The sequence below is a fragment of the Paramacrobiotus metropolitanus genome, unplaced genomic scaffold (genome assembly GCF_019649055.1).
Source record: "Paramacrobiotus metropolitanus isolate TYO unplaced genomic scaffold, Prichtersi_v1.0 Parri_scaffold0000096, whole genome shotgun sequence".
In the NCBI taxonomy this organism is placed as follows: Eukaryota; Metazoa; Tardigrada; class Eutardigrada; order Parachela; family Macrobiotidae; genus Paramacrobiotus; species Paramacrobiotus metropolitanus.
Window position 1 is genome coordinate 304338 of NW_026570316.1, and position 13680 is coordinate 318017.

The 13680-nt window shown below is 39.0% G+C and overlaps 3 protein-coding genes across 3 annotated transcripts; 2 read left to right on the forward strand and 1 right to left on the reverse strand.

The window, feature by feature from the left end:
• The first annotated feature begins 207 nt into the window (after window positions 1–207).
• LOC129596844 (traB domain-containing protein-like) lies at window positions 208–1093 on the forward strand. Its single transcript, XM_055494223.1, has one exon. It carries the CDS (start codon window positions 214–216, stop codon window positions 985–987), a length of 774 nt encoding a protein of 257 aa, XP_055350198.1. The 5' UTR covers window positions 208–213; the 3' UTR covers window positions 988–1093.
• Window positions 1094–2208: 1115 nt separating this feature from the next.
• Window positions 2209–12020, forward strand: LOC129596794 (probable RNA-binding protein 19). Its single transcript, XM_055494160.1, has 15 exons — window positions 2209–2508; window positions 2792–2974; window positions 3983–4484; window positions 4982–5254; window positions 5889–6019; window positions 6440–6564; window positions 6815–7025; window positions 7574–7774; window positions 8707–8940; window positions 9012–9078; window positions 9890–10025; window positions 10684–10800; window positions 10913–11018; window positions 11327–11453; window positions 11785–12020. The coding sequence occupies exons 1-15, from the start codon at window positions 2473–2475 to the stop codon at window positions 11877–11879; spliced, it is 2544 nt and encodes an 847-aa protein (XP_055350135.1). The 5' UTR covers window positions 2209–2472; the 3' UTR covers window positions 11880–12020.
• Window positions 12021–12163: 143 nt separating this feature from the next.
• LOC129596860 (uncharacterized) lies at window positions 12164–13499 on the reverse strand. Its single transcript, XM_055494244.1, has 3 exons — window positions 13347–13499; window positions 12776–12961; window positions 12164–12380 (listed from the first exon to the last, which is right to left on the reverse strand). The coding sequence occupies exons 1-3, from the start codon at window positions 13399–13401 to the stop codon at window positions 12277–12279; spliced, it is 345 nt and encodes a 114-aa protein (XP_055350219.1). The 5' UTR covers window positions 13402–13499; the 3' UTR covers window positions 12164–12276.
• Between the last annotated feature and the right edge of the window lie 181 nt (window positions 13500–13680).

Consider the following 13680-nt stretch of genomic DNA (forward strand, 5'->3'; position numbering starts at 1 on the left):
AATAAATGGAAAATAAATGAATAACTGCAGAAATACAATTTTCTCTTATTTTACTTAGATGTTAGTTATCATACGAGTGCCTTTTCGCTGCGTTTCAGCTCCATAGCTATGCTAACTGTTGATTGAAACATGTTTGCAGAACGGATGGGCCTGTTAACGGATAAGTCTTTATTCGATGAAGACCACGCCCATCTTGTCCTGAACGACCTGACGATGGAACGCGTGAAATCCGTGGCCAAAGAAATCGGCTTCCTCAAGGCCATCATGGCGTTCTTCGTGCTAAAATTAGCCGCCGTCTACGTGGAAAAATTTGGGCTGGAGGGTGGTGACATGCGCACCGCCTACCGGGAGGCGGGGAACATTCCCCACTGCACGCTGCAGCTGGGGGATCGTCGCTGGAGCATCACGAGTCAGCGCGCCATGAATCCCCTCTCCCTGTGGGAACGACTGCAGTGTGTCGGGTTCAAAATCCGCACCATGCGGACGGTTATCTTCAGCCCGGAGAACGTGGAAACGCGCCGCTGGCGCGCTGTCGTGGAGGAACTGCAGGCCACATTCGCCGCGGCGTGTCCCACGGTGTACCGGGCCATTGTACAGGAGCGGGATGTCTGGCTGGCGGGGTCGCTGCAGCAGTCTGTGTCGCAGCCGGTGCTGACTGCGGAGGGTCCGCGGGGCCGGGTGACGGTGGGTGTCGTGGGGATCGCGCATGTGGCCGGTATCCAACGGGCCTGGAACAATCCCCCGCTGTCGCCGGAGGAGATGGCGAATCTGGAGACCATCCCGCCGCCGTCCGCCTTCCAGATGTTTGCGCCCGGTGTGGTGACGGGGTTGTGGCTGTCGCTCTGTGGGTACGGCGCGTACCGTGGTGGGAGGTTCGCGTTCAACCGCATGCGAAGACTCTACCGGTATTTATCCCCGGCGCGTCCAACGGTGATCACGGTCGTTATTACAAAGCGGCATGCGTTTCCCGGACAGCGCGGCAATTAACGAATTCGCAGGAGCTTGGACGAAGTCGAAAAACCCGATGATGTTTTCTTATTTGTTTTTTCCTGTTTTGTTAATTTTATATACCATATCTGGGCCGTTATGAAATATTTACTCACGGTTAGTTCAGAGAAGAGGTTGAAAATCGTCAAGATTTCAGCAGCGAAGCGGACAATTTTCAGCCTTTTGGAAAAATTTGACGAAACTTAACTGTAAAATTTCGGAAAATAATAAAGAAACTTAGCGATTTTACTAAGCCATTTAACAAAACTCGGGAAAAATTTTAAAAGATTACTTATTGAAACTCAGCCTACATTCCACAGAAAGGTCAACACCGACGTTAATGTTACACATTATTAGGCTGTCTCGCCACGGACTTTAAATGCGTTGTGTACGATACAGTGCCGGAAGTTCTGTGACTTTTTAATCCCACCGCCTTAACCGCTGATTGGACGCTAGAGTTAGGGTTTTCTGTGTCTGAAAGGAACTCTCCTGGCTCCGTTACGATATACTGTAGAACTCGCATTTTTTACCAAGTCAAAATTATTTTTTGATGTGGATGCACAGTCCGCCAGTATAGTCTTGCCCAACTACTTAATATCGGTTTCTCGTATAAAACCTGATTTTTATATACGTAATTAATATGTGCACTCAGCTTGTGCAGTAACAGGTGAGTGTTTAGAGCACACATGTGAGTGATGTGACACATCCATGCTTGTTTATTACAGTACGAGCCTACTAATATTTACTAAAACAATATTGTTCAACGTTATTATTAATATTAGAATGATTTTTAATATTACCATTATCTAATATTGTTTATTTATTACTGTTTAACATAATGTGACAACTTTTGGCACACCTGAATGCATTTGAACTTTTTGTGATGTTTTACCGTTATAACAGTAATAACACCGCAACCGGAAGTTAATTTATTTATATTTATTTATGTAATTCTTGTTTGTTCTTTTCTATATAATTTTACGCTATATTCAGAAGATATTGATTAAACATCTAAATTGGTTGTTTTGGTTGTTTTAAATAATATTAATTTAGATAATAATAGTTTTAAAGAATAATAATAATTAATATTAATATAGTTTTAACTCGAGCGTGTCTAGTGGCTGCCACCTGGAGTCGGCTGCCAAAATGTGGATTGCGCAATACCAAGGAGTAAAATATCGCTCTGTCTTTTGATTCTTTTAAAATTTTGATATGGCGATTTTGATTTTCATTCGGATTTCGCAGCTGTTTCTGTTTTTTTTTCTTTGGGATTTCACAGTTTTCCAGTCATGATTGTTTTATAACAAAAGGTTTTCCACTTGTTGAATTGAATTGAAAAACTTGACGCTTGTGAATTGCTTCGAACTACTAGTCCTCTGTGCATTACGGATAACTGAAACTCTTCATTAGTGACCATCCGATTGATTCCCACTGACATTTTCTTCGTTGGGCTGCAGTTTGCGCGGGGTTCATGGAAGCTTGACCATGTCGAAATTGTTTGTACAAAACCTTCCTAATGGAGTAAGTAATCATCCATGATGCGTTTTCTGCCAAAGCCACCAATGGAAAGCTGCTGCGTGGCCAATTAAACGCGGCTCTCATGGCGAACTTTGCCAGGGTTCCTCGCGAGTTTCTGGCCTTTCCCCTGGGTTCTATGTGGTCGTTTTATTTACCGCTGCTTTGAAGACACGATTCCATATTTATTTTTTAATTTTATTAATAGTCTTATCGATTTATTGTTTTGTTATTTTATTTGTCTTAACTGCTACGAAAGCTTTGTTTATCGAATTCTGTGTCGTTGCAGATAACCGAAGAGCGACTGAAGAGCATCTTTGAGCAGAAAGGCAGCGTGACGGACGTGAAGCTCAAGTACACCAAAAATGGGATTTTTCGCAAATTCGGATTCGTCGGCTTCTTCTCGGAGGATGACGCCAAGACGGCCATGGATTATTTCAACAGCACCTTCATTGATACGTCCAGAATTAAGGTAAAATTTGTATTGAATTTCTGCAGTTAATTTTTATAGATGTGTACAGCCTCCTCTTGAGATTCGCCAAAAACTAGATTATTTGTTTACAAATAATTTTATGGATTTGGCTTTCTTAATAATTTTCAATTCATGTATTCCATTTGTGTGCCGTTCCTCTGCAGAGAAATTCAGGGAAAATTGATAATTTCATACTTTTATATTGTTCTTGATTTTATTTGTAAATTTATTTTTTTTCCCATTTGAATTTCGGAATATTGTGCGTTTTTTCTTCTTTCGGGAAAATCCAGAGAAAATTTATAATTTGAATTTGGTTAATTTATTAATTTTGATTGATTTTTTTATTTTAGTTTATTAATTTGAATAATTTTTTTATTTTAATTTATTTATTTGATTGTAGTCTGATTTCGTTCTTGGTTTATTTCATTCGTTTGAGCATTTGAATTTTGTGCCGTTGTTCTGCATTTAGAGACATTCCAGGAAGAATTAAGTGTTATCATTTTATGTCCGTCCGATTCGGTTTCTAACTTTTGTTTTGTAGTTTTATTTGTTTGTTTTAAATTTAAAGTCTTGTTGGATTTGACATTTTTTAGTGTTTTTTTTTTCATTCTGAAACAGAGCAAATGTACTAGTTTTTCGGTTTTTATTCTGGCTGAAATTTTGCGCTACAAATTATTCGGCGCTTTATTTAAACCAAAGTACTTTTGTAAATAAAATCATTGGAGGATTCTTTGGAGGTTTTTTTTAATTGCGGAATTTCGTTGGGTTTTCAAAAAATTACGGCAAAAATTGAATAGACTGATTTCGGTCCTTTTTTTTATTCAATTTAATTCATTGAAATAACGTCGCAAGGATGGCAAGACGAATAATTTCCGTTTGTCCAGACAATAAATCCTGACATCAGTTGCATTGATATTATTCTTACAATTAGTTAAGTATAATAATTATGGAAATGTTCAACTGATATCAGTAGTTTATTTATGACATAGTTCACGCACTTTTGATCAGGTGGAATTGTGCCGCGATCTGGGCGATCCGGATAAACCGCGCGCCTGGTCTCAGCATAGCGCCGATTCCTCCCGTTTCCAAGCCCGCGAAAAAGCCCAACAAAAATCTACAAAATCCCCAGCGACACCTGCCGCGAAGAAACCCTCCAGAGTGGCCTTAAATCGTTTCGAGCAGCTGTTGCGGAATCCCTTGTTGTCGGAAGCGGAACGCGCCATGTTCGATAAAATCCGCGACAATCCCGAATTCGTGGAATTCCTGGAGGTGCAGCGGAAAAAAGGCAGTTTATGGGATAACGATGATGTCGGTGTGGTGCCGGAGAGTAAAGAGAAAAAGACGGAAGAGGAACCGGAAGTGGCGGTGGGGGACAAGAAGGAGGATTTCAATAAAATGAAATTCGCGGTGAAAATCAAGAAATTGCCGAAAGGCGCCAAGAAGGAGAGCATTCGGGAGTTTTTCAAGCCCCTGGTGCCGACACGGGTGCATTTGCCTAAAAAAGCTCGAGGTGGGTGTGAGTTCGCGGAAAAAAATTTTATGGTATACTGTATAAGATTCAGTGAATTTTTATACATTTCCTTAATCAAAATTTGGCTTATTTCTGCTTATTTTACTGTTTATTGTATTACTGTTTAACATTGTTTATTATTTCACTGTTTATTAAATTTTGTTTGCACATTTTACGGTTATTGTTGACATTCATTTTTAGCTGAGGTAAATTTTCAAAACATTTTTAGCGAATATGTTATACTCGTACTATCTTTGTTAGTGAGTAATTTAACTTTGTTAGTAAATTACCCTGTAGGCTGTATATATGAATATATTAAGCATGTTCGAGCGTAGTGCGATGCCAAAACAAACTTTGGCCAGTTATTAATGTGCCTTTAATACAGTACACAATTAATTGTACAAATTAGTGTGAGAATTTTCCTTTTCTCGATTTTATTTTATTTAAACATAATGTGAATGTTTGTGTTATTATGGCCGATATTCCTGATCCCGTAGATATCGCTTTCGCCCAGTTTAACAACGCGGAAGACGTTACCAAAGCGGTGCGGTATGATCAGCGCTTATTCAATGGCTCCGCCGTACACATTGTACGCTGCCAGAATGAGGAGGACGCCGATGCGGCTGATCCTGTGGACGCCGCAGATAATCCATCCAAAAAATCCCCCGATTCGGCTGTCGAACCGGTCGGCGATTCAGGCCGGTTGTTCATCCGGAATCTGTGTTTCCGCTGCACCAGTGACGATTTGGAGAAGCTCTGCTCAAAATTCGGTAAGACATTATTGTGCATATTAGGTAGGCTTTCTTTATCTTATGCAGGAACCCACTTTTTCATAATTTCCTTAGTGGTGTGGGAATTTACTGTTAAATATCCAACTTGCACGGTATTTGTTGTTCGGTTGTACTTTGTCTGATAGGCTGCCATTTCTTTCTAAATACTAACGACACATTAGCTAGACGGTAATTAGTTGAACATAGTACTTAAAATTGCGGTAATTGTCATGGCGTTACTGGTGTGTCGTATTATAAAATCGCTACTTATAATCATATACTTACACGTTGCGGTTATTTGTTGCTTTCGTGAAGATCACCAGTTTATCGATCGTGAAATTATGTTTAGAAAATAGAAAGTTGTAGTGCACTGCCACGAACGTGTACCAATTACCGTTGTTATCAATGGCTGTCTATCAAATGATATGTCAAAATAAAACAATAACGAAGCTAAATTTAACGAATAAGGAACATTCTAAACTTTTTCTTGACACATTATTGTATCGGATTGTTGTTATTGCAGTTAAAGGTGTGTAATCTTTGTACAGATGTACGTACCTGTCAGCAGTAAATTTCTGTTTTGTTGTCGCTTGAACTGATAACACAATTTAAACTGTTTGATCATTCGGTACAGGGTTGGTCGTGGAAATCACGCTACCCGTTGATCAGATGACCAAAAAATGCCGTGGTTATGGGATCGTCACGTTCGCTCTTCCCGAAGACGCCGTGAAAGCGCTCAACGCGCTGGACGGAAAAGACTTTCAGGTGAGTTCCCGTATACGCTTATTGCAATGGATTACATGTGTGTTTGTTGACGTGCTGAGAATCTTGCTGGAGTTGAATGTCGATCTAACGTTACCGGACTGAATGATTCCTTCGAAATGTTGTTTTATTTCTTGACTTTTATTAGTGGCAGGCGTTTTTTATTTGTAACTTGCGTCAAATATCAGCATTCGTTGCGTTTTAATACTGCATGCAAAATTAATTTAGGACTGCAAAATATTTGTAAAAAAGACTGCTAATTAATTGGAATATAGGTTTCAGTAGCATTTGTATGAAATTATTTTTTGGTCGATTATTTATTGCTGCTGATTTAAAATCAGCAGTGGGAATGCGAATTTTAAAATGAAAATGCGAAATTAAATTACAATGGGAATTTTAAAATTGTCCTACGGTTTGGTTTAGGGAAGAACGTTGCACGTGATGCCGGCTCAGCCGAAACCAGAGGAACAGCACACGGAGAAGAAACCTGCAAAAGAAAGCTCCTTTAAAAAGGAAAAAGCCGAAAAACAAAAAGAAGACAGTCAGAAGTATGGTCCAGTTTTTTGTTCTCGCTTGTCAGTTTCTTGACTCAAATGTGTGTACATATATTATATTTCTGATTTGTTTTTCTGTGAAATTTTCATATTTTTCTCCTGACTGCAGTCAGAGAGTTGAGGCGTTAGTCTTTATCCAAAGAGTTTATTATATTATATCTGAATTTTGTGGAAATATAAGAATTAGCGTGGTTACGAAATCTGAATAATTTTTTCTGAATTTCGCCGTGCGTTTGCTTTGCAGAGCGCACAACTGGAACAGCCTGTTTATCGGCGTTAACTCCGTGGTGGACGCCATGGCGCAGCGCTACAACGTCTCCAAGAGCGCGGTCCTGGACAGTGATGCGTCCAAGCAGAGCACCGCCGTGCGTCTGGCCCTGGGGGAGACGCAGATCGTCAACGAGACCCGCGATTTCCTCATCGCTAACGGCGTCAATCTGGACGCTTTTTCACGGGTATTTTGTAGTTTTATATTTATCACGATGGCCTGATAGTGCCACGGAGTTCTTTACAGTTATAGCTTAAGCAGCAGACGTATGATTCTTCTGTTCTTCTTTTGAAAAATTTAATTTAGGATCCTATTATAGGCATCTCAAAATTCCCGGTTTTTTTCTGGAATATTTTTTGCGATATTAATTGTGACTTGTTTACTGTTTTGAAAACGGAGGGATATAGTTCATGCATACATACAGCGGAAAATCGTAGTGTGATGGCTGGTAAATTCTAGGTCAAGATTTTACAGCATAATGTCCTTTGAATGTGTATTTACCGATTCGCGGTACCTTCTCTCTTTGGGAAGAAATTTTTTTTTGTAAAAAAAATTCATATCTGCTTTGTACAATGATAAAGTTTTTGGAATATTCATGTTTAATTTTGTTTTTATTTCTTAATTTCAAAAAGTAGTTTCTTTTATTGTTTCATTTTTTTTACGGCATTCGTTCGATTTGGTTGTGTTAGTCTGGCATTTTTGATTTCTGGTACATTTTTTGTCTTGTTTTTTCAGCCGGCGTCGGCGCGCAGTAAGACTGTGATCCTCGTGAAGAATCTCCCCGCCGGCACCCAGTCCAGCGCCATCCTGAAGCTGTTCCAGGACGAAGGCAGTGTGGTGCGGCTGGTGATGCCGCCGTCCGGTGTCAGCGCCCTGGTGGAGATGGCCGATGCGACGGATGCCAAGAAGGCCTTCCGGAAGCTGGCCTATATTAAGGTTTGTTGGTTTAGTACTCTGACAGCAAACTGTTCCAACAGCCTTTTATTTTGCCATCACTAGCGTGAAAATTTCCCTTAAATAACTTTCAATAGCAGTTGCAGTACTTTGCTATAAGTTTGCGTTGATTCTGTGGGAGATCGTAGTGTGATGGCATGGTGTCGTCCCGGCTATACATTCGGAAAATGATCATTAAAATGATTAAATATATACGAGGTATTTAACGCTTACGAGTGCAGTTTCTCCTTGGTAAAAATTTCATTTTTTTAGTATGAAAATTCCTGTTTGCTGCTAACGTTAATAAATTTATGGGGAAGAAGTAGGAGGAAGCAGGAAGGAGCTTTTCGTCCAGGAAATTTGATGCAGTAATTGCAGTACTAATGTCTAATTCGCTATAATATTGCACAAATACAGTGGGAGATCGTAGTGCGCTGGCTGAATCTGATTCCCACCATTAAATGTGCATGGTGCATTTAGCGCTTTCGAGTAAATTTTCTTCTGGGGAAAGTTTCCATAATTTTTATTTAAATTCCCGTTTTCTTCGGGCATAATTAAATTTATCAGGAATTTTTTCATGCATAAGAGATCTACGTTTTTTTGAACGATTCGAGTAACCCGGTTCTGTGCAGTTTGGCAGTGTATCACTGCTTTGGGAATAGCACTAAAAAATACCTTATTGCAGTACTACGTACTTCCCTATAAATGATGAATAAATTTAGAACAAGATCGTAGTACGATGGTTTAATATGCCTGATTACAATGTGCCAATAAGTGCTCATGTAACGGCTTTCGAAAATTTTCTTTCTTGGGAAGTTTCCGTAATTTTTTTGTAAATTTCTGCGCTGTTCGGACCTAGTTAAATTTATTCGGAATTTTTTCATGCAAAAAAATACAATTTTTTCGTGCGTTTCCAGTAACAAGGTTTTTTGCAGTTTGGCAGTTTACCGCTGTTTCTGGAATGGGCACCGGCGGATGCGCTGGGTGCGGCTCCTCTGCCTCCCGCCACGCCCGCCGCCAAAACACCTGCGGAGCCCACAACAGCCAGTGCGAAGACAGAAGTCTTGCCTGCGGAGAATGCCGATGACAGCGCGACGGACAGTGTTCCCGGATCGACGCTGTTCGTGAAGAACCTCAGTTTTAACACCACCGACGCATCGCTGCACGAAGTACGATGGCTGCCGAACGCTTTCGGGGCTGGTCTTTTTATTTGTATTATTATTCTGCTTTTGGTTTGCAGTTTTTCTCAGCTGTAGGACGTGTGAGAAAGGCGACTGTCGCACGGAAGAAAAATCCACGGCAAAACGGTAAATCACGTGATGTATACGTAAATGCGAATGCGTAAAAATTTGTTTCTTGTATTTGTTATCTGCAAGATGAGTTTTCTTTCATTTTCAATAAACATTTTCACTTGGATGTTTTTCTGTGCGTTGTTCATTTATCGCGTAATAATCTACTTTCCGGTTATTTTAATTAGTGTATTTTTATTAAGTTAAGGAATTAGCAGTGTTAAGGAATCTTTTAATTTTTTATTGAAGAGAGCAAGTTTTGGAAGAGTGTAAATTTTATGGCTTGCCAAGAAATAAAAGCATTAAAAATTTAATTGAAAATGATAGTTTGAAATAATTTTGTGGCAGTTTGTTTTGTGTGCGTAGCGATTTTTAAATTTTATTGAACAGCTGGATCAGACAATAAAATTTCAGTATTACCGTTACAACTGACTTGCATGTTTGCCATCACTTCAATGAAAATTTCGGCTTCTTTCGGAAATGAACGTTGTGATTTACCGCTAGAGGTTTTCCCAAAATATATGAAAGATCGTAGTGTGATGGCGTGATAGGCCGCTATATTGTTCTTGTGTTCTCAACTAGATTATTTGAAATGACCATGGAATGCACATTCAACGCTTCGTAGTACTTTTTTCTCTTGGAAAATTTCTTTTGCTGTAGGAGATGAAATGCGGCGCAAGACTGTTTTTTTTGGTAAATTTATTTACTTTTTTGAAAATTGTGAATGGCTCCCGTGCGCTTTGGGGAAACTGATTTTTACAATTAATCAAAGTTATTATTTTGTTTTTACAATATTTGCCGGAAGTCTCATGCTTTTCTCGCTGCACAGGCGGACTTCTGTCGATGGGGTACGGATTTGTCGAATTCACCACACCGCAGTCCGCGCAGGAAGCACTGAAGAAGCTCCAGCATCAGCAGCTGGATGGGCACGCCCTGGAGCTGAAAATGTCCGACCGCACTACCAAGTCAGTGAAATAAATCAATTATTAGCATTTTCAGAGCGTATACGGAATGTTATCCTGTTTAACTGTATTTAAATGTAATTTTTTCCCCATTTCTTAGGCCATTTTGTGACAGGAATGATCTGACTGATGAAATAGCCGTAAATTATTTTTAGTTGAGAAATAGCAATGATTTTTCGATGTGTGGGAAAATACTCATGTTTTACTCGTGTATTGGATGAAGAAGACAAGAAGTGTAATTAACGATAATTTTTTATGTGGAAGCACATGTTGATTACGACAATGGTTGGCTGGTGTGACTGCATTAATTTTATGATGGATTCTTTCTCGGATGTTTGAGCCTGTCAATACGTACAGTGCAGTGAAATCGTAGTGTGAAGGTTAGAACTGATTTATGCTCGCATAAACGGCCGGTGAAAATCTTGACGCTAAATATAATGTTACCGTGTTTGCACTTTTTGGTAGTAATATTTTTAATCTGGAAATCAGGACGCTGGTGTAAGTTTAGGTCTTATTGCCTTTCGCAGCTGTGATGTATTGTAAGTGTTAGCAGTTTGTTTTTGGCGAAGATTTTGTTGATAAGATGATTTTGCAGCAGCGCTTTTTGAAGCTAATTTGTATATTCGTGACTGTAAAATGAAATAGTATTTTTGTTTCACAGTGAGACGTCGTCGGCAAAGCGCAAGGAGATGTCGACCGCGCATGCCCCGTCCACTAAGATTGCCGTGCGCAATATCCCCTTCCAGGCGACGGAGAAGGAAGTGCGCGATGTTTTCAAGTATGTGGTTTTTGTCGCGATTAAAGATCATGTGCTGATTAGTAATTCTGCTTACTTAGTTTAATGAATTGCAGAAATGTATAATATATATTTTGCAGAAATTTCTTTATAGAGTATTTGGAGAATTGAAATCCGTTCGTCTCCCGAAAAAGATGGGCGAAGTAGGCACGCACCGGGGATTCGGATTCGTGGATTTCCACACCAAGGCCGATGCCAAGGTCTGTGTAATTGATTTTTTACAATGTTTTCTCTTGAATTCTTATTTTTTCCATATTAATTGGTATCAAGATATTGTAATTTGTCGTTTTTTTGTGAGATTTATATTTCTCCTCACTCCGTTACATTTTGTTTTGTTTGACGGATTTGTTGTTGTTAGCAGTTTGTAGAGTTTATTCCCGCACTAAAAATAATCGACGTCCATTTTTAATTTTTAAAATTAAAAAAATGCAGAAAAGATAACGTAATAAAATCTCCGTAATCAGCGTTTCTTGAAATTTGGAAATAAGTATTTTATTTGGATTTGTAGAGAGCGTTTGACGCCCTGTGCCACAGTACGCACTTGTACTCGCGTCGTCTGGTTCTGGAATGGGCCGCCACTGATGAACAGGATGTGGATGTGTTGCGCAGTAAAACCGCCGAACATTTTCGTGCCGGTACGTTTTGGTTTTTTATTTTTATTTATTTTTATTATTATCGTTCTTTTTTATTTTTATTATTATCGAACCAACAGTAGCCAAACTCCACTTGGGAGACTTTTAAGACTATTGGAATTTAGTTTTGGTATTTTGAAAATTTTATACTTTTTTTGGTTTGATTTTATGAGATAAAAGTTACTCATCTGGGAATCGAACAACGTAATATTCAAAAACGTAAAATTCCTTCATATATCCATTTAATGAATACATGGTAAATTAATTTAGATTCGTTGTATGTTCAACTTATTATTTTACATTTTATTCTATCTAAATTTTGCATGTTCTATAGATAATTCCAGCCGGAAGAAAGTGAAGAAAAGCCATATCCGACAAGAACTGGATGATAATGCGCAGAATGCCGATGGCATGGACGACAACGATTAAATTCGTCGCGTTCGATTTACGACACAAACAGTTGTTTTTACCTATGTTATGGAATTGTTACCCTGTGCATTTAATTAGTTTTAATTTTAATTTGTTTTCCGTGACCTGTCTGCTTTCAACAGAAATTACGAGAATAAATAAGGATCAGTAAATTAAAAAATGAAAAGCCGCGGTAGAAGAGAAATAAGTACGCTCGAAAACCAAACGAAAAATCAGGCGACGTATTTCCTCTGGTTTTGTTCAATCAGTCGACAGTGGAAACACGGAACCAGCCCGAACTTGACACACATTCAGCGTCCATTCATCACCGTGCAGCGGTTGTTAAATCAGGCCAGCCCAGTTTAACCCGGACAAGAGATTAACGAAAAGAATAGTCTTATGTTAGACAACGTTTTCTTCATCCTAAAAGGCCACCGAAGGGCAGCGCCAGTCCGTATCCGTTGTTCACACCTAATCCGCCCAATCCCACGGCGTTATTGTAGCCGTAACCGTAGCCGGATGCTGTGGACAATGATTATCAAAATTGGTCACAGTATTCGTGGATTGGATACACGCGTTAAATTTATTTTTTTAAGGATTTTTTTATTTAAAACACATTGTAAAACATTGATACGATATTGTAAAACAAGTAATATTGTTATTAAGACTCGTACTGTTATTTTTAGTGAGATTTCTAAAATTAATTATATTCGTTCGCCGGCTTTATTGTTATTGGTCAAATGTTTTGCAGTAATTATGGTAGAAATATTTAACAACTTTCTTAACGTAATTTTATTACGCTGATTAGAAAAACCCACGGACCGGACGATGCTGATCTTTGTGGGGGATTGAACTGGCAGTAATAATATAATTTGAATTAAAATCAAATTAAATGAAAATATTGCGTATTAACTTACAAATGCCTTGCAGTTGGCTCTGTAAACCGGCCAACCGTCCACCGTAGCCCATCCCGCCGCCGATACCCAGCTGGCGCGCTTGCCGTCCGGTGTTGGCTGTTTTGAAGGTTTTGATATTCTTGGTGTCCTTCGGCTCTTCTTTCCGGTGCTCTTCCGGTGCCTTGTCATCTTTTTTTATGGATGCTCCTGCGAAAAATTTGGACGTTAACTTGATCAAATATTTTTGATACTAAAAGAATAAATAAATTCCGGTGGTACAAAATTAAAATAGAAATGCTAATAATAATCAAATAACAAAATTCAATCTAGAGTTAAATTAAATTCAATCTAGTGAGGATAACCTACTCTAGTTTATCAATGCCAGTTCGAAGCCGATTCCATGAACAAGGCACTGTGGTTTTCAGTGAATTATAATTCCAGTAAAAATTACTAATAATATATTCAGCATGCTGTATGTGAAAAATTAATTCACTGATTCGATTCTAATTACTTTGAAATTCATACATAAGTCGAAGCGGAGCGGGCTCGTGCAAATTGTTGCATTAATTAATACCGAGGAGTATGGACTTACCAAATGCCATGGCGAATATGGCCAAAAGTACGGCGAAAACTGTTAGAAGCTTCATTATGATAAATCTACACCGGCACACTCCAGAAACCTAACGAATTACTCGTTAAGCTGGTGCTGGTAAGATATTGGCGAAAGGTCACGCGTAAAGCGAAGCTAAATATAACTGCTTGTGATTAACAGGCGCAATAGTGGGCTTATAAATTAGTTGTGTAATGTTGGTGAAACAGGATCTAGTTGGTCAGAGAGGATCCAAGAGAGGTCAGATGAAATTTTTGTATCTGTCCGTAATTATATATAATACTTCTGTGTGAGCGTACCACAAAAGCCACAAAAT